This window comes from Carassius carassius, chromosome 49, assembly GCF_963082965.1.
Source record: "Carassius carassius chromosome 49, fCarCar2.1, whole genome shotgun sequence".
NCBI lineage: Eukaryota > Metazoa > Chordata > Actinopteri > Cypriniformes > Cyprinidae > Carassius > Carassius carassius.
Genome location: NC_081803.1, coordinates 12,222,180 through 12,240,349, shown reverse-complemented (window position 1 = coordinate 12,240,349; position 18,170 = coordinate 12,222,180). Strand labels below are relative to the sequence as shown.

At 39.1% G+C, this 18,170-nt stretch overlaps 2 protein-coding genes across 6 annotated transcripts in view; both read left to right on the top strand.

Annotated features, from left to right (window-relative positions):
* The window catches only part of LOC132132398 (HMG box transcription factor BBX-like), a 29,852-nt gene extending 12,078 nt beyond the window's left edge, over positions 1-17,774 (top strand). For 2 of the 5 annotated variants that reach the window (XM_059544762.1, XM_059544761.1), the window contains exons 5-17: positions 103-304; positions 752-819; positions 2,742-2,822; positions 2,973-3,047; positions 3,156-3,233; positions 5,894-5,971; positions 6,382-7,267; positions 8,530-8,668; positions 9,481-9,629; positions 9,808-9,897; positions 10,243-10,431; positions 16,067-16,250; positions 16,328-17,774. In XM_059544762.1, the coding sequence (XP_059400745.1) occupies positions 103-304; positions 752-819; positions 2,742-2,822; positions 2,973-3,047; positions 3,156-3,233; positions 5,894-5,971; positions 6,382-7,267; positions 8,530-8,668; positions 9,481-9,629; positions 9,808-9,897; positions 10,243-10,431; positions 16,067-16,250; positions 16,328-16,409 (2,301 nt within the window). In that variant the 3' untranslated portion in view covers positions 16,410-17,774. The remainder of the gene's footprint in view (positions 1-102; positions 305-751; positions 820-2,741; positions 2,823-2,972; positions 3,048-3,155; positions 3,234-5,893; positions 5,972-6,381; positions 7,268-8,529; positions 8,669-9,480; positions 9,630-9,807; positions 9,898-10,242; positions 10,432-16,066; positions 16,251-16,327) is intronic. The other 3 variants (XM_059544764.1, XM_059544763.1, XM_059544765.1) reach the window with 3 other exon arrangements.
* On the top strand, positions 11,662-13,287 carry LOC132132400 (E3 SUMO-protein ligase ZBED1-like). Its single transcript, XM_059544767.1, has 2 exons — positions 11,662-12,168; positions 12,288-13,287. The coding sequence occupies exons 1-2, from the start codon at positions 11,731-11,733 to the stop codon at positions 13,182-13,184; spliced, it is 1,335 nt and encodes a 444-aa protein (XP_059400750.1). The 5' UTR covers positions 11,662-11,730; the 3' UTR covers positions 13,185-13,287.
* Positions 17,775-18,170: the final 396 nt, after the last annotated feature.

Here is an 18,170-nt window from a genome sequence, read left to right as displayed (position 1 = left end):
TTTACTTGGCATAAAAAGGCTAATCAATTGTTAGAAAGGAAAAGAAAAATGTCAACAGCTGACATTAATCTATTATTTAATGGTGTGTTCTGTTTTATACAGTATAAGGATGCGTTCATGAAGGCTAATCCTGGTTACAAATGGTGTCCTGCCACCAACAAGCCAGTAAAGAGTCCCTCTCACTCCGTGAGTAACACTCGCAAGAAAGTCTGGTCTCTTCCTTCCAACCCAAGCAAGGATTCTTCACTTGCCAAAAAACAGCCCAAAACTGACAGCACACCCCAGCTCAACTTCGCCATGGCTGGTAGGAGCAAAACAAACACTTAAACACATACAATACTGGTCACAAGTTTGGGTTTGGTAAGATTTTCTTAATGTTTTTGAAAGACATCTCTTATGCTCACCCAGGCTGTTTAATTGATCAAAAATGCAGTAAAGCTGTAATATTTGTAAATTATAATTATATATAATTATAATTATGTAATATTTCACAATAGTACTATTTTTTGTAAATTTACTATTTAAAACATCTTTTAAAATGTAATTTACTCCTACGATGGCAAAGCTGAAATTTCAGTAGCCATTACTCCAGTCTTCCGTTTCATGATTCTTCATAAATCATTCTGTGTGTTTTTGCATCTTTTGCTGAATAAAATCTAAAACGATTGAATGGTAGTGTCTCTACGTCACAGGTTGTTTAACTGTATAGTTACGCATTTCTTAACATCTTTTTCCTTTGCTGTGTTTTTAGATCCCAATAAGATGGGTGGCCTGAGCATGCTGCTGTTAGCCGGGGAGCATGCGCTGACTGCCAGAGAGGTAAAGGAACATAATTTTAATACATATGAAAATACAGTTTTTAGGCTAAGCACAACCGTTTATCAAATCAAGACATCCAAGACCTATTTTGAATACAAACTTAAGGACTGTGTGACACATTGCTATATTTTGCCATATTTTTATTAATGTCAGGGGATGCAATGTATCATATCATTTATTTGACAGTAGTAAAGATTGTTTATATCATCTGTATTGGTTGATATTGGATATAAATTAAATTATTTTGGGTAGATTATTGTGCTTGCTTATTTCTCTTTTTTTTCATTTAGATTACCTGTGTTGTCATCTAATGTACTAAAAGTTAGTCTTTAAAAACGAATGATTTAAAAAATTTACATGTAATCTTTAGCAATTCTCAAAAAAAAATTCTAATTTCATTAGACAAAAGTTTACTATCAGCCATAATATGAAAACAGTTATAGTCTTGGTCAAATATTGGCCAATTTGAATAATTTAAAATAAATTATTTGGATATCAGTGCATCCATAATATCCTAATTCTTGTAGTTCATATGCAAGACCCTCATATGCAGATCAGAACAGCCTCTAAAAACACAATTACATCACAGTACTAACAATTAGAATGGGTTACAGTGTAATTGCATATTAATAATATGCAGATTTTGCAGTAGAAACACATGCAATGCAACAACAGTAAAGTTAAATGAGTTTTTAAACCAGGAACACAAAGAAGAGGGAATAACAGTTATTAGTCTAGATCCATATCCTCATATCTTGATGAGCTTGAGACAAATCTACATCATTCTGTACTCACGGCAGACCTCTGTTATAATGAGCACATGATCAGTGCTCATGTAAATAGACTGTGACAGGCCCATCTCCACGGATACGGCAGCCACAGCGGGCTGTGACTAAACAGACTGGGATGACTGTTTTGGGCCCCAAACTGGGTTTGTGTGCCATTAGGAGGTGCATAGACTTCATAAATTGTAGAGCTTTATGAGCCGTTGAAGACTCTAGGCCAATGTGTGTGTGTGAATCAGGGATGTGTGCTGTTTGTGTGTGTTCCTGTGGATTCCTCAGACTCTCACCCCTGTTAATCCTCTGTAAATTCCATTTTCCTGCCACTAAGTGATCCTAATTGCCTTCGGCGCAGTGCATTTGTCACTGAAGAGGGCCACGGGAGGTTTATACAAAACAAAAGGCAATGCCTCGTTGTTTTGTGGCCAGATCACATTAGATCATCTGTTTGGTCTTATTTGAGGAGCCAGGGCTGAATGCTCTACCTGTTGACTTTCCATGTTTAACCAGAAATAGTCTTCTGAATCTCAAACACAGGTTGATCTACAGCGACTGTGTCTGGCATTAGTGCACTTCAAATCGTATCAAGTCACTGATAAAGTGAGAGTAACACCATGTCGAAGTTGCTTTATGTTGACGTCGTCCCTTTCTAGTTTTTTGTGCTGCATAGTTAATTCATGTGTGAATTTATTTCTGTTAATTGAATGTACTATGCATTCACTTATTCTTAACTGTTACATAAAAGCCAGTATGTGATATTTCTGGTGCCCAATGAAAGGCAGTCCTATTTTTTTTTGTACTGCATAAGTTTGCAGTTATTATTAAGGTTAAGAAATTAATGCTTTTTTCTGCAAAGACACACTAACTGTTGCTTATGTTTAGTTTCTGAGGTGATGTGTAGCGGTTTCCAGCATAGACACCTCTAGATGTCGGTCATTTCCTGTTTAGAATAATTTATAGCTATTTTTATTTTTTATTTTATTGAATCTACCTGTGGCTTTTCCTCAAGCTGTCAACAGAGGGAGGTGTTGTGTTGTAAATGTCAGTGGTCATTTCAAAGACGATGTTGATTCACTGTTGTTTACGTTTGTGATTTTGTTCAGCTTTAATGATTTAATTTTTTTTATGCTTTCATTTTAGATTTCCTCCAGCTCTTCCCAGACAGGAGGCACAGATGTTGCTAAGCACACTGGGAAATCAGCCCTTTTCCAGCTGGCTGAGGTGAGACCACCTGAAGACTCGTCAGTCCTTAACAACAGAGCTTTAAAACCCTCTTTAGTAGTGAGACGTCTCAGATGATGGTTAGATGTGTACATCCAAATAACTTGCTTAAAGATCTGAATGCATTTTGTTTTTACTATTTCCCCTTAGATTTCTTCCAGTCCTATACAGCCAGCTGGGGGAAGTATGAAAGCTGAGGACACAAGCTCTCTCACACATGTAGAGGTGAGGGTTTTGGACTCTTTAAGTGAAACATGTGGAAGATCTCCATTACCTTTTGAATTTAAAATTATTTCTGAGCACTTATTCAGTTCATTTTAATGTCCTTCTTAGGCCTCTGGACCATCTCAGCCAAGTTCGCCTGACCTACCCAAGAGTTGTGTTAAATCACCCTTGTTTCAGCTGGCTGAGGTACAGTTGAACTCTCCTAGAGACTCTGAATGTCCTTTGACCCACCTTAGATCTCTCACAGTGCAATAACAATCATGCTATGCTATGAAGGAATTATTCTTAAATTCATTATGTGTTTTTCACAGTGGTGTAGTCTAAGTGATACGCAGGTATACACCTTATATCCACTAAGACGGGTCAAGGATTTCCGTATACCCACTTAAAAAAACGCGAGGATACGTAACAACATCGTTTTGTGAAAGAACTTTCACGTGGTCCACTAGCGATATCCTCACAGGTAGCCAATCCGTGGGTAATAGTATTCTTTTGGTCCCCCTCGCAGTGGCGTAGCACAAAATCATGGGGAGATTTGTCACTGTTACATTACATTGCAAAATTTGAAATATTTTTTTAAACCATGATGGCTGATATTATGCAGCGTACAAACTTTGCGCAAGAGTTATGCCGGTGAACGTCTTAAGGCCCGTTCACACCAAGAACGATAACTATAAAGATAACGATATTAGCGTCCACACCAGCAAACAATATTGTTTGTGTATTCTAAGCGGACGCGCGTCTGCTGCTTTAAATTCTCGAGCTCATTAAAGCAGGACTGATTCTGATTTGTTGGCAATGTTTTTATCATTCATCAGAAAAAAAAATCATTCTGAAAGTGATTGCAACGATATAGTTTCTCTGTGCCTTTATTGTTATAGTTGTGGTGTGGACTCCGCTATTCTTTAATATTGAGAACGATTTTTAGAACTATATCTTTATCGTTATCTTTATAGTTATCGTGCTTGGTGTGAATGGGCCTTTAATCTCAGCAATTAATACAAAGTGAAAGTATAAAAAGTATGAACTGGACTACATTAATTGGAAATGCCAAATCCTCTTAATATTGGCACTTTTTGATGCTTTTGACAAAATATCTGGCTATTTGACACATGATACGATGCAACCCAGTGCAGGGAGGTTATCGCGGGGGGCCCGCTGTGTGTGGGGACCATCAAGTGCAGGCCTGGTGCGATCACACCTAATGCACCACCCTAAAGACGGCCCGGTGATGAACTTTCGCAAGGATGCACCATAACCCAATCGGAGCTGTGACAAATCAGTCATCTTTCCCGAGCGTCTTTCACACTGGCCTCAGGCCATCAGACAGTCACTACCTGACCTGGTCACAATCAAATATGTTAGCTTTCCTTGGCAGCATATTGTAAATGTATGCTTTTATTTTTAAACTGAAATGTTTGAAAATGAAAGTACATGAGGCCAGTTGAAAGATTTCTTCCCCGTGGCTCCCTCTAGTGGACTGCAATTGTTTTTTACAGGGGCATTTTTGCTCAGCCAATGCAAGTCTATGGGAAATTTTGGATTTTCAATTTTTTCTGGATCAATGAGTGCATTTGAAGGGGAGAGATAAAACAGATAATATGTGTCTCTGTGTACAGCAGTAAACCGAATACAATGTTTATATCTCCTTTTTCAGATGATGAGAGAGATTGAAACTTCTGGCCAGCCTTGTGGACTGGACGTCAGGCTAGGAAATTTAAAAACAGGCACTCTTAAATGTGCATTAAAAAATTGCCAGCTGATAAAACTGGATCTCATTCTTGTAACATCTAAGGATAAATGTAGCTCTTAACTGGCTGAGTTCAACAATAGAAATTCAGTCCAGTCTCTCCAGCTGTAAATGTCAATGGCTGTTAAAGTTATTGCTTATAATAAACTGACATGTTGATATCACACAAGCAGTTTTTCAGAATGCGCTCCGTTACAAACTGTATGCAATAGTGGGTGTGGTGTTGCTTATGGGGTGTTGCTCTGGGACAGGCGAGTATGAGGCTGGGTGGGAAAAATCACAGTATACTCACTACAGAAAACTAGACTACACCACTGGTTGTTCATATTGATGCACATATATTTTGCAAACAGTGACCACAGCAGAAACCTTTATTTACTAATAGATTGCCAATAAAATGTCACATTTCTGCTTTTGCTGATGTATTACCTTCTAGAACACCAACTTCCTCCATCCAGACAGCCATTTTGATACTCCTGCACTTCTCGTCATTGCTTTTGTTTTTCATAATTTCTCTTCAGTGTCATTAACTGGAATGGCCCTCTGCAGATTTATTTTGGTTTGAAGAAGAATTTGAGCAGTTTGCACTTTCTGTTCTTAAATTGTGGCACAAAATGTGACTGCATGTGACATAATAGGCAGTTTGTTTTTACTGTTAACTGAAACAAAAAAAATTTCAGTAATGTAAAGCTGAAAAAAACAATTAAACTTAAAATACTTGAGCGAAAATTAAAAAAAAAGTTGCTTTGGCTGCTGACTGAAACAAGTTTAAGTTGAGGTACCAAAAATAATAAAACTTTAATACAAATAAATTAAATACAGAAATATTAAATATAGAAAAACCAGAAATATTAAAATATTACAAATAAAACTAACATTTTAAAAACTAAATCTAATATAACTTACAAAATTACTAAAACAAATAAAAATTTTAATTAAAACAGGAAAAAAGATTGACTTATATGCCATCATAACATTGTAATTTAAATCAGAATTGTATTCTTCTCTGTGGGCACATTTTCTAATGAATTGTCAGGATAATTTTATGTTCCTTCAAGCTTATAGCTTGATATGTGTGTTTTGTGTGTCTCTGTAGCAGATCTCCTCCAGTAGGTCTCAGTCAGCGTCTGAGGGGAGGCAGTGCAGCCAGTCGGCTCTTTTCCAACTCGCAGAGGTACATCACCAACCCATAAACACCACAATCACTGCCCCGGGTTACACAAAGATACAAAACAGGAGGGATTTTATACCATCAGACAGTATTTGATGGTATAATGCAGAATTAAAGCTCTTTGAGGCAATGGCTAGTGTTGACCGGTTGGCACGGACAATGGCAGGCAATGTTATGTAACATATCCTAGGAGAGTGTTTATGCGTAGTCTGCCACCTGGTGGGTGTTTATATATCTTAAATCCACCAATTAAACACTTGAATTCAAGAAGCATTTGCTGAAAATGAACTTTAATATCTTATGTAATGAATTCATCTTTTTAAAGGATGTTAAGATGTTTTTACTTGAAAGCCTTGATAGCCTGTTACACGTTAGTCATTTTTTTATAACCTGATGTCCTTCTGTGTGTATAGATGTGTTTGGCCTCTGAGGCTGACAAGATGGAAGCTGGATCGTCCCAGCCCTCTGGTGGTTCCTCCTCACTCTGTGCTCAGCACGGCTCAAGTAGCAGAGACATCACAGAACACGAAGAGCAGGCGGATGCTCCTGAACTTCCTCTCACCACACCATCATCATCCTCATCATCTTCCTCTACCTCTGGCTCCACCTCGTCCTCCCCTACTGACACCACCCCATCGGATCTCAGCCCATGTAAGACGCTGAAGAAGAAGAAAAAGAAGAAGGCAAATAAAGACTCAGACGAAAATCCTGCATCACCCAAAAAGGCAAAGAAGCGCCATTTGCCAGAGTCGGACCTGGACAGTGTGATGTTCACCATCGAAGCGGTAGCAAAAGGTGCTTGGGGCTTGGAAGAAACACCCAGGAAGAAATCTCATCCCTCAAGTAGCGAGAGCAGCCCCACAATGGACCAATCTCCAGCTGTGAAGAAGAAAACAAAATCTAAACCGAAAAAACAGCTGAAATTTAAAGACGACAGCGCGGCGGAAGAGGAAGAATGGGACGTAGAGATCAATAAACCACAGGACGAAGAGATGAAAACTGAGGAAGCTCCTCTGACCCCTAAAGCGGAGTGTGAGAATGAGCAAGACATGAAGGTGGAGACACCTAGTGGTGTGGAGGACATGGCACCACACTGCTCTCCTCCTCGACCTACAGAACTAGAGGAGGAGAAAGACACAGACACCAAACCACCTCAAACCAGACCGGAAGATAAAGAGCCAGAGGTTAAGCCGGAGACCTGTGGGTCCAGGAAGTCTGAGAGAAGCTGTAAAGGAGCGCTTTATAAGACTCTGGTTTCCGAAGGGATGCTTACATCGCTGAGAGCAAATGTGGACAGAGGTAACGCACACACACACAAATTTCCCACGTTCCTTTTCTATTTGTTGATCTTGTCATAGAAACCATGTGATAAGATTTGAAACTCATTACACATTAGTTCCAACTGGTTATGTGGAGCAAATAAAAAACATACTTCCCTGAAACACAAAAATAGCATTTTTGGGAAGTGTTTTGTGATGTAATTGGACCTTTGTTCTCCACTGTACGCTAAAGGAAACTTTCAACAACATCAACCTGAAATGTGTTTATTTTAACTTATACTGAATATCAATGATCATTTTCAGTTAATATGATTCAGCGGGCCTTTATGTCAAATAACTCACATATAACAGGGCTCCAGACTGCGACCAAATAGTCACATTTTGCGACCATTTTTCCTGTTGGTGTGACTAATTTTTTCTAGAGGTTGCACTGGTGCGACTGCAATATTTGCATATGATTATATTTAGTATTAATGCACAGGGTATTTAGTTCAACGCACATTCCGTCAGTCTGTTTTCACTTCCCCTCCCCTGCTATTCCATCACCCTCTCATGTTAACCCACTCACTCAGCCTGATTTATACTTGCCGTGTCAGCATGAGAATGAAAGTGCGCGCAGCAAAAATGACACAAATATTGAGTAAAGAAATGTTTCCAAGCTAAGCTAAAGTAAAAGTCTGCTTCTTAAACCAATTTTAAACCATGCTGGCATTCTTGTTGGGAAAAAAAAGCATGCATGGTCAACAACAACCAGTTTAGTTTTATTTTTATTTTTGTTTTCATTTTGAAAAGCTTGTTGGTATCTTTGCTGTTTACCTCACTTTACGCTATGGAGGCTCCCTTTTCTTTATTTTTTTTATTTGATTCCTCAGTGTTTTCAAAACGTTCTGTAATTTATTAGTCAAGATATAATACAGCACATGGTGTATGCCATGCCTCATCTTATTCGTTTTGTTAATAAACGTTTTGTAAGCTAGTTTGTCATTGTATCTTACTGTTTTATTGATAACAGGATCACGAATTTGAAAGTGAAAGCACCTGAAGCCCGGCTTATAAAATAGCAAAACTCCCATTCACAAAATTGAAATCACAAATAATACTACTAATGAAAAAGAACGGGGAATGTTAATCACTGTGTATATATATAATATATATATATATATAGTGACCAACTCAAGTGCTCGTGCTAAGTCTGGAGCCCTGTATAAATTAAAATCAGTTGATACAGTAAATGAAAAAGTGCTGTTTGGTCTTCTAGATGTCTTCTGGTCTGTATTCCAGGGAAAAGAGGTTCAATGCGAGGCAGTGTGTCCGATCATGAGGGCGGCTGGAATGACGAGAGCTGGGGATTTTCTCAAGCTGTTACCAGCAACCCAAAAAAGCTCAAGAAGTCCAAGTCTAAAGAGGAAGCCACCACAGGGTGAGCTATGATTTCTCTCATCACAGCACTGAACCTACAGGGAAACACTGATTCTTCTCCCACAGAGGAGTTGATTTTATTTGGCCTGCAACGAACAACAATTTTTTATAATGGAATTTTTTTTTCTTGATTAATCAAGTTTTTATTTATTTTTATTTGTATTTTTTTTTTTTTTTCATTTTATTGAAAAATTTACTTCTTGCCCAAATTTAAGGCTATATAATACTTAAATGTAATAATGAATGTTTGCTATACATTGGTTTTAGATATAAATAATGTTTTATAAACTATGCATTTTTTATTATAAAACTGAGTTTTGAAATTATTTTCTAAAAGTTGAATAGTTTTTAAGATGATCAAAACAACAAACTATAATTTTTCCATCATTTAAAAGTAGCAAAACAGTTTGAATAATTACAAGTTAGTTGTCGTTTTTTCATTTCTTGATTTTTAGTTTTTTTTATTCATTAGTTGCAGCCTTGTTCAGCATTGATCAGTTGAATTAGTATGTTTGACAGAGGCTAACTTTTGGATTTGCTGTTTTTTTTATTTTTATTAAATTAATTGGAGAGTGTTAATGGTCTAAAAAGCTGTCAGTTTCTGTGCATTAGGTTAGCTTGTACATTTCAAGCATGTATCATACACATATTTGCCATTCCATAATCATAGTTTATCAGGATAACATTTTTTAAGAACATTCCATTGTGTTTCATTGTGCAAGACTGACGTCAGTTAATCTAGAAGACGTTGAATCCAGGTTAGCAGACTTTGCATACAGATGGCTAATGTTTTACTGTGTATAAAACTCTCAGACTAGGAAAGCTTGAGGAGGAGTTCGAGAAAAAATTCAACAGCTTACCGCAGTACAGCCCACTGACTTTTGACAAAAAGAGCATGGTGGTCACCAAGAAGAAAAAAAACTGTACATCCAGCCCTCCTGAACCGCCTAAAACCTGCAAGGGTGAGTTAACAGCTTGCATGGAAACTGACATCACATCCTCCTGGCCCCCACACTCATTTCCCCATTTGCTTACTTTCTTAGGAAGTAGTCATCTCATGTTCAGAATGACATGACTTCCATCTAACATAGCATGCTGTGTTGTATTTTTTTTGTTCTGTTTTATTGCTTTTGAAATTAGGTTCATCTTCATCTCAGAAAAAGACCTTATTCCACAAGATAGTGAACAAGTACAAACACAGGAAGGAGAAATCCAGTGCCGCAGACAAAGGTGATGCCCCCACAGCCATTAGCAACTGTTCTGATATCAGCTTCATTCTGTGTTCAGATGACAAGACTGTGTGAACGAGTGCTGGAAGCTCTGCTTGCATGGTGTGCCTCGGTGTTTCCTGCTGCATAGCAGGGAACGCTGTCATATCTAGGTCACTGTATATACTCTGGTTACCTAAAAAAGGGGCACACAAGTCACATTTTTGTAAATACTTTGATGCAGCCTGGTGTGGGGTATTGCTAGTGGTGCAAGCTAAATTCAGTATAACATTATAAAGCATCATTCATTGTCAGGCACCTGCATTAGGAATTCTCTTTTTGACGCATTTCACATTCCCCCTTCCAGACATCGTCCCAACTGACCCAGTGGCTACAGAATCAAGTCCAGTAAAGTCGGGCAGTCCGTGTGTTTCTCCCTCTCCTGAACCCCAGAAGGTTCTGGACACACCTGTGGGCAGTCAGAAGAGGAAGGCCAGGAAGAGTAAAATCACACACTTGGTGCGCACGGCTGATGGCAGAGTGTCACCTGCAGAGGGTGAGCTGAACCCACAGTTTCCTGTTGCAAAGTCTTATTTATGATTTCTAAACCGATAACCTCTTGCAGAAACGCTCTACACCCATTTTTTACTTTTTGTTGTTAAAAGTTAACACATGGTTTTGTTTTTTAAAGTGTCTTTTGCTCACTGAAGCTTAATTTATTTGATCAAATATTATGTAATATTTTACAAAATAAAGTAATTGTATTAATATTTTAATGTATTTTAAATTGTAATTCCTGTTTTTCCTGTGATGTCAAAAACTGGATTTTTAGCAGCCATTATACCATTCTTCAGTGCCACTTGATTCTTTATAAATACATTCCAATATGCTATATATATATATTATTGGTGGACTGTTATCGGCATTAACGTCCTGCGTTAACGTGAGACTCCTATCGGGCGATTAAAAAAATATCGCTGTTAATCTATTCTCAAAGTTGAGTTGAGAGCTGGGTCTATTGGGTCTATGTTCGTTATTATATAATTAGTATTCGTTATTTTAATTTATTACTTTATTTATTTTATTTCCCAATTAATGACTCATCCGTGATTTCCAATAGGTTGCACGTAAGGGGGAAAAAAGTAGCGTCCTTACACTTAAGAAGAGTTATGCACTTTTTAATATATTTTTAATATATCTTTTTACATATTTTTTTTTCTTCTTAAAAACTATAATTTCGTCATCCGGGCTTTCCAATAGGTTGCATGTGTGGGAAAAAAGTAGCGTCCTTCCACTTAAAGAGTTGATACAATGGCGTTGGTATTGGTTGCTAAAAAGGGTACTACTTCGCCTATATGGCAATTTTTTGGATTTAGACCTGATGAGAGTGGGCAGCCAAGGGACCTGACTGAAGCTGTGTGCAAGATCTGCTCATGTGTGATCCGCGCAAAAGATGGGCAGACGACCAATCTTCATGACCACTTGCGTGTTCGCCATCCAGCATAATATGCCACCTTGCCTGCACATGCTGGACCTAGCAAAAAAGCTAGCCAGGGCCAGCAGATGATAACTGGGGCTTTTGCAAAAGGCACTAAATATAAAACCGACAGTGACAGATGGAGGCAGTTGACAGATGCGGTAACTCGCTTCCTGGCCAAAGAAATGGTTTTGTTCAATACAGTGGAGAAGCCGTCGTTCAAGGCCATGCTGCATACCTTTGATAAACAGTATGAGCTGCCAGGTCGGAAATATTTCTCAAAGACCTTTGAGAAACCTTTTCAACCTTTTCAACGAGGTTAGAAGTAACATCACGAAAGAGCTGGGTGATGTAGAATATTTGGCCCTGACAACGGACATGTGGTCCAGCTGCAATATGATGCCCTACATGTCAGTGACAGTGCATTATGTAAATAAAGAGTGGACACTGCAGTCCAAATGCTTACAAACTTGTTTCATGCCCGAAAGCCATACAGCAGATAATTTGGAAGATGCACTGCGCGAGGCAATTAATGACTGGAAACTACAGGAGAAACAAATTGCCTGTATAACTACCGACAATGGGGCGAATATTGTTGCAGCCATCCGGCAGTTGAAATGGCCATGGTTAAGTTGCTTTGGGCACAACTTGAACCTGGCCATAAACAACTCGCTTGCACAACAGAGGGCCAGCACAGACCGAGCTTTCGGGGTTTGCCGGGCAGTCAACACTGCGTTTTCGCACAGCTGGCTAAGGCGACGTGAACTGCAGAAAGCACAAGTGGAAATGAAACTCCCTGAGCACTCACTGATCACGGTAATTTTTAAAACCGTTATCTAACTAAAAACTATTTTTTAAAAAATGTAAAAAAAAAAAAAATTGTTGTTTGAATTATTTAATATGTATTTTATTATTTACTGCGTCTTTACTGACAGGACTGTGCAACACGATGGGGCTCAAAACAGCAAATGGTGGAGAGAATGCTGGAGCAGGAGCAAGCCATCAAACGTGTGTTTGCCCAAGACAAAAGCCGCCGCCCACTCCCCCAGCTGACATGGCAAGACATAAGTGTTCTGGAATCTGTGAACAACGCGCTGAAGCCAGTAGCGGACTTCACAGACATTCTCTCTGGAGAAAATTACGTAACGGTGTCCTCACTGCTGCCCATGTTGGCCCATTTAGAAGGTGTCCTGGAGGAGTCAGGTGATGATTCTAAACTGACAGCCGACCTGAAGCGTGTCATCCTGGAGCAGATGGAAGGCAGATATGGTGATGACACCATCCAGAGGATGATGCGTAAAGCAACACTGCTTGACCCGAGGTACCGAGGGGACCATATGAAACCTCCCGAACTTCATTCTACAAAATCTGAAATAGTGGAAGAGATTGTGAAAGAGATTGATCTGTCGCTGCCAAGGCCAACACCAGGTCCATCACATGCTGGAAAAGATGGAGAGGAACCAGATGCCGGCGTCGCCACCGTGCCTAAGAAAAAAAAGTGGTCTTTAGGCAGCCTTCTTGCGAAGAGAGCAGTCACAGCAGCTGCAGCCACGCTCACTGATGAGCAAAAGGTCGAGTCAGAAATGACCATTTACCTTCAGGAAATGGCCATCGATGGGGAAGAGGACCCACTGACTTGGTGGAAAACGAACGAAAAAAGGTTTACGTTCATGGCCAGATTAGCACGGAAATATCTGTGCATATGTGCTACCAGTACTCCATCAGAGCGGGTCTTCAGCACAGCGGGAAGTGTAGTTACTCCAATTCGCAGCTTATTAAAACCAGACAAAGTGAGCATGTTGGTATTTCTGGCCAGAAACATCGAAATTTAATCATGGTCTATGTATGTAAATCCCGCGTTTCGGTCTGAGTGTTGTTCCCGTTTTCTTGTTCTTTGTTGTTCTTCTGTGTTTTAATAAATTTGTGTTATCTGAATTACCTTCATTCTTTCATTTGATTTGACATCATGGTCAAGGAAAATTGTCTTTAAAGGTATTTATTAACCAGACAAAAGTTAATTGACGTTCGCTGAATTCTGGGTTTAAACTGCCGCTTCAGTGCAGTAAAGCCACACATCTAACAATGAGCACGATCTCCCGAGACACTACAATAGGATACTAATAATTCATTAATAAGGCCTGTTTTCTTGTACAAAATTAAAAATAAATGTACAGTGTTTAACATGTAAAAAAAGACAAGATTCTAACAATGTCAAGATCAAATGCCTCACACCGTATTTTCACATACTAACACACGTCACGTCTCTGGCATAGACTACCGTGAGTATTTAAAATAACATATATGCATCAGTAATATTCTCAATTTAATTTACAGAGCAATTCCTGCAAAGATTTTAGATTAACTATAGTCTATAGAAGAGACTAGGATTAGTGTGTGTATTTTTTACAGTCTATGGTCTCGACTCGCAGCAGGGCGGGGGCGTGGCATCACGATGGTGTCTCTCCATCGTGATGTCAGTCAGCCATCACGGCACAACCCTACTATGAAGCTTCCGGGTTTGCTTCAGGGAAATTTTTTTTAAGAAGCTTCCCAATAGAAACCTTGACAAGACTCACGCCTGTTTCACACATACTCCGTCTGCAGTGCATAAGCAGTCCGTGTGTGTTACGTATGTGGAGCAGAAGCAGCACGGACTCATTGTGCTGTCACACAGGATGCGTTTGCAGTCTGCTACTGATCTGCAGCTGTTTAGTCCACAAACACAACATTTGTTCTTTATTTTATATTCCGAATCATGTAAAAAAAAGAAAAAATAAATTAATTAATTTTCAGCAATTTTGTGACTCTTTTATCACATAACAGTAACATTCTTTTATAAACATAGACATTAGTTTAAACTCAATAAATATAAACAACATATTATTTATGCATTTGACTTCTAGGTTTGTATAATAAGCTGCTCAAGCAAGAGGCAAAACATTTAAACACAACAATTAGCCAAATTTTCTTATTAGGACATCGCAAATATTTTAAATTAAGACACCACTAGCAGAAACAGTCGACTCTCGTGCCTTTTGCATTTAAATCTTTATTACAAGCAATCTTATGGTTCTTAATGAACTTTGTTTTTCTGCTTCCATAAAAGTGCATATATTATGTTGCCTCGTTTATCTAAAGGTGTTCTTTTTCTTGTTTTAAACCTAGGCAAAAACCCATGTGTTGCGTGTGAAACACAGTAGGCTTTAATTAGTATACATTTATTGTGAAATTACTGCATTTCAGTGTCAATCCATGTTAATTTTTATCGCAAACAATGCGCTGTCACTTTAATTCAGTGCGTGCAGCACAGCAAAAATAGACTCGGTACATAAACGATCGCTGCACTGCTGCAGATGCACCGCTCCTGGAATGCACTGTCGAACCGCAACCGTGCACACGCTGTAATCCGTTAACATGGGTGCGTAAAAAAATATGCAACGCATACGCACTGCAGACGGAGTAAAGTGTGAAACAGCCGGTTGTTTGCAACTTGTGCAATGCGGAATTAGTTTACTGTAGGAGTTCTTCCAGCCTCAAGTACCCCCTAAACACAAAGCATCCTTAGCTAATGCGGAAGATGCCGGACCAAGCACTGATGTAGCGCAGGGGAAGAGTCGTCGTCAAACTACTATGTCTGAGTGCAACCAATGCAAGCCCGTCAGCACAGCTCTATCAGTACTAACAAGTACATCTTATTGAACATTGTAATGAATAAACCTTCCAAATCATCGGGAAGAAGGAGGCGGGAACCGGCGGACAATCAAATGAAACTTTAATAATCAAAATAAACACGAAACAGCGCAACAGCCCCTCGCGGACGACTGTTGCGTACAAATAAAAAGCAAAAACAAAATAAAGTCCAGACCTGGTCCTCTCTCGTCCTTCACTGTCGTCGCTCCTGTTTTATATCCTTCCATCTCCTCCGTGGGACTCGAGACCGGTGGGTCGAACAGGTATCGTTCATCTCCAATCACTCCACCGGCCTCGCTCCTGTTCCCACGTCTCTCGGCCCCGCCCCACTCGTCACAAACATAATTTATTTTCATCACCAATTATCATAGTAGAACAGCTTTCTCAAGCAGTTTGTAATGCATTTTGGAAACGCCACCTGGCTTGAGAAACCTGTTCTCAAAGACTTACTTTTAGTCATTATTTGGGTAGCACATATTCTGAATGCCTTCGGCAGAATTCAAATGAGCCATTTTAATCTAGATTAATTCCAAGATTACAGTGAGATTAATATAGATTAAAAAAATTAATCTATGCCCACCAGTAATCTATATATATATATATATATATATATATATATATATATATATATATATATGGGGAAAAAAACATTTACATTGAATGCACAACAACACAGATTAAGCATCATACAAAAAAACAAAAAGTTAGCCACTGATGCCACTTGCCACTGTTTACAAATATATTTCTCACCTATGTATACCGCAGCCAAAGCATGGCCACCAACAGAAGGGTACTATGTTAAAATAAACCACATCAAGCTATGTCATCCCAATATGGTGGATCTTTCTCATGTAGAATGAAATATATATTTTTGTACCCAGTGATATGACTGGATTCTTCCTCTCATGTGAGTGTGCATCACTTAAAACATTTGGATTGTTAATCGCTACTGTCCTGCCAATAAAAAAGATTGGGGGAGGGGTTGTTTAAAAGTCTAAAATTATTTTATTACTCTCTATTTCAGCAGAAGACAAATTAAAAAATCAGGATGAAAAGCCATTCACTCAAGAGACATTATGCAATAGCGGGATCTGCTATAAGGACCCCAGATCAGCGGAAGCGGACGTGGCTGATGCGTCCGGCGGCCTCCCGGCCTTCTTCAGCTTGGCTGCTCTCGCTGAGGTTGCAGCAATGGAGAATGTGCACAGGTATATAGGAAACCCTTCAATCTTTTAACTGCAATGGTGTGGTCTGTTGATAATAAACACCTGTGTGTTTGTTCCAGAGCCCAGCGTGCTGTGAGCATCCCCACTGAAGGTCAAGTGAAGGACATAGCTCCTGTGCTGATTTCCTGTGCGGACCAGTGAGGCCTCAGCCTGGCCTGGGATGGGTTTTTTTCCGGTCTGGGCTTATGTATGGACATGCCGGGGCCTTATTCTTGACCCTTGGCATCAGATGTCAGGAGGAAAGAGCATGCGAGAGCGAGAGAGTCTGGAAAGGGATGAGGGAAGCTCGGAGAAGGATGAAGATGTTTTATCCCAGAAGCCTTCACCTTACACCCAACCCCATCCTCCCTCCCTCTCACCCCCTCAGGGCCCCGGGAGAGCCAATTCTGGTCCCTACACCTGTTTCCTCTGGTGGCGCCGGACCAGTTTTCAGACTTCACAATCTGCAAGAAATGGCTACTATTTAAGGTCAAGTTTTGCCAACAAAAAGTGCATTTGAAGCAAGTGTTCCCTCCTTGTCTTTCTCTATCTAAGCGCTTCTGTTCCTGGTCAGCTTTATTGCACAAATGTCTTTTTTCACACAGCAGTGTACACGATCTCTCGGTCAGAAGTCACAATGTTTTGTGGCTTCCTGCTCCCTTTTCTTGCTCTGAATCTTTTGAAGAGAGCGAGTGAGTGCTCAACCTCAGCCTCATACCTCACAGACCTGTGCACAGATGCACCACCTTCACCTTCATAATGCACATTCAATGCCTAGATGCCTCTTTCTTTCAAGCAATGACCCTCAGTGTGTCCGGTGCCTCTGTAGATGACAGTTATTCAGAGATTTCCACTCGCAGACAACAGCGACTTGTCGGGGGGAGCTGGATGTTTGCGCAAGTTGCGCAGTAGTTTACGAGCAGGTTCCAAAATTAACACTTGCCAAGAATCAAATACTTTAATGTTTATCAATATACATTACCGTTTAAAAGCTTGGGAGATGTTTCTGAAAGAAGTCTTTTATGATCAATCGTGTTGTATTTATTTGATCGGAAATACATTAAGAACAGTACTATTGTGAAATATTATTAGAATTTAAAATATCTAGATTATATTTTAAAATGTAATGTATTCCTGTGATGGCAAAGCTGCATTTTCAGCATCATTACTCCAGTTTTCAGTGTCACATGATCTTTCAAAAATCATTCTAATATGCCGTTTTGGTGCTGAAAGAAGCATTTCTTATTATCAATGTTAAAAACATTTGTACTGCTTTATATATTTGTGTAAATCTTAATCTTAGAATTAGTAGAAAGTTTAAAAGAACAGCATTTATTTGAAAACGCATCATGAATGTTACTGTCACTTTTGATCATGACTTTCTTTGCCAAATAAATGTAAATAATAATTTCTTTAGAAAAAGACTTACTACCCACAAACTTTTGAACCGTAATGTATATTTACAAAAATAACATTTCATGCATGAATATTTATGATTTCCCCCCACATTGTTATAATGTGAAATAATCAGAAATAAATCATATTTCTGGTTGGAATTTATTTTTTTATTTTTTTCCAATTCATTAACCGCTGGATGTTGGTAAGAGATAATTTTAGACCCTGCCTATAAGTGTTTCAGACTGAATCATGCCATGGAAAGCCAGTTGAACCTTTTTATATCGTGACACCCCGTCACTTTTAACTGTTCACTCTTCTCTGACATGTACAGCTATCATTATCAGAGCAGTATGGCAATACTTGAACGACAAAAATGCATTTTATGTCAATACTTGACCTTACTGCAGTGTGTAGCGTCTTGCTTGCTAATCCAAAAGAGTGCTACTCCTCTCTAATATAGTTTAATAATAGACACTGCACTTATTTTAAGCTACCGTAGACAATGCTTTTAGTTGTTGTTGGCTT

Coding starts and splice junctions, on each gene's coding strand:
- LOC132132400 (XM_059544767.1), top strand. CDS start 11,731: ATGTGGTCCAGCTGCAATATGATGCCCTACATGTCAGTGACAGTGCAT. Junction 12,169..12,287: donor CTGAGCACTCACTGATCACG/GTAATTTTTAAA, acceptor CTTTACTGACAG/GACTGTGCAACACGATGGGG.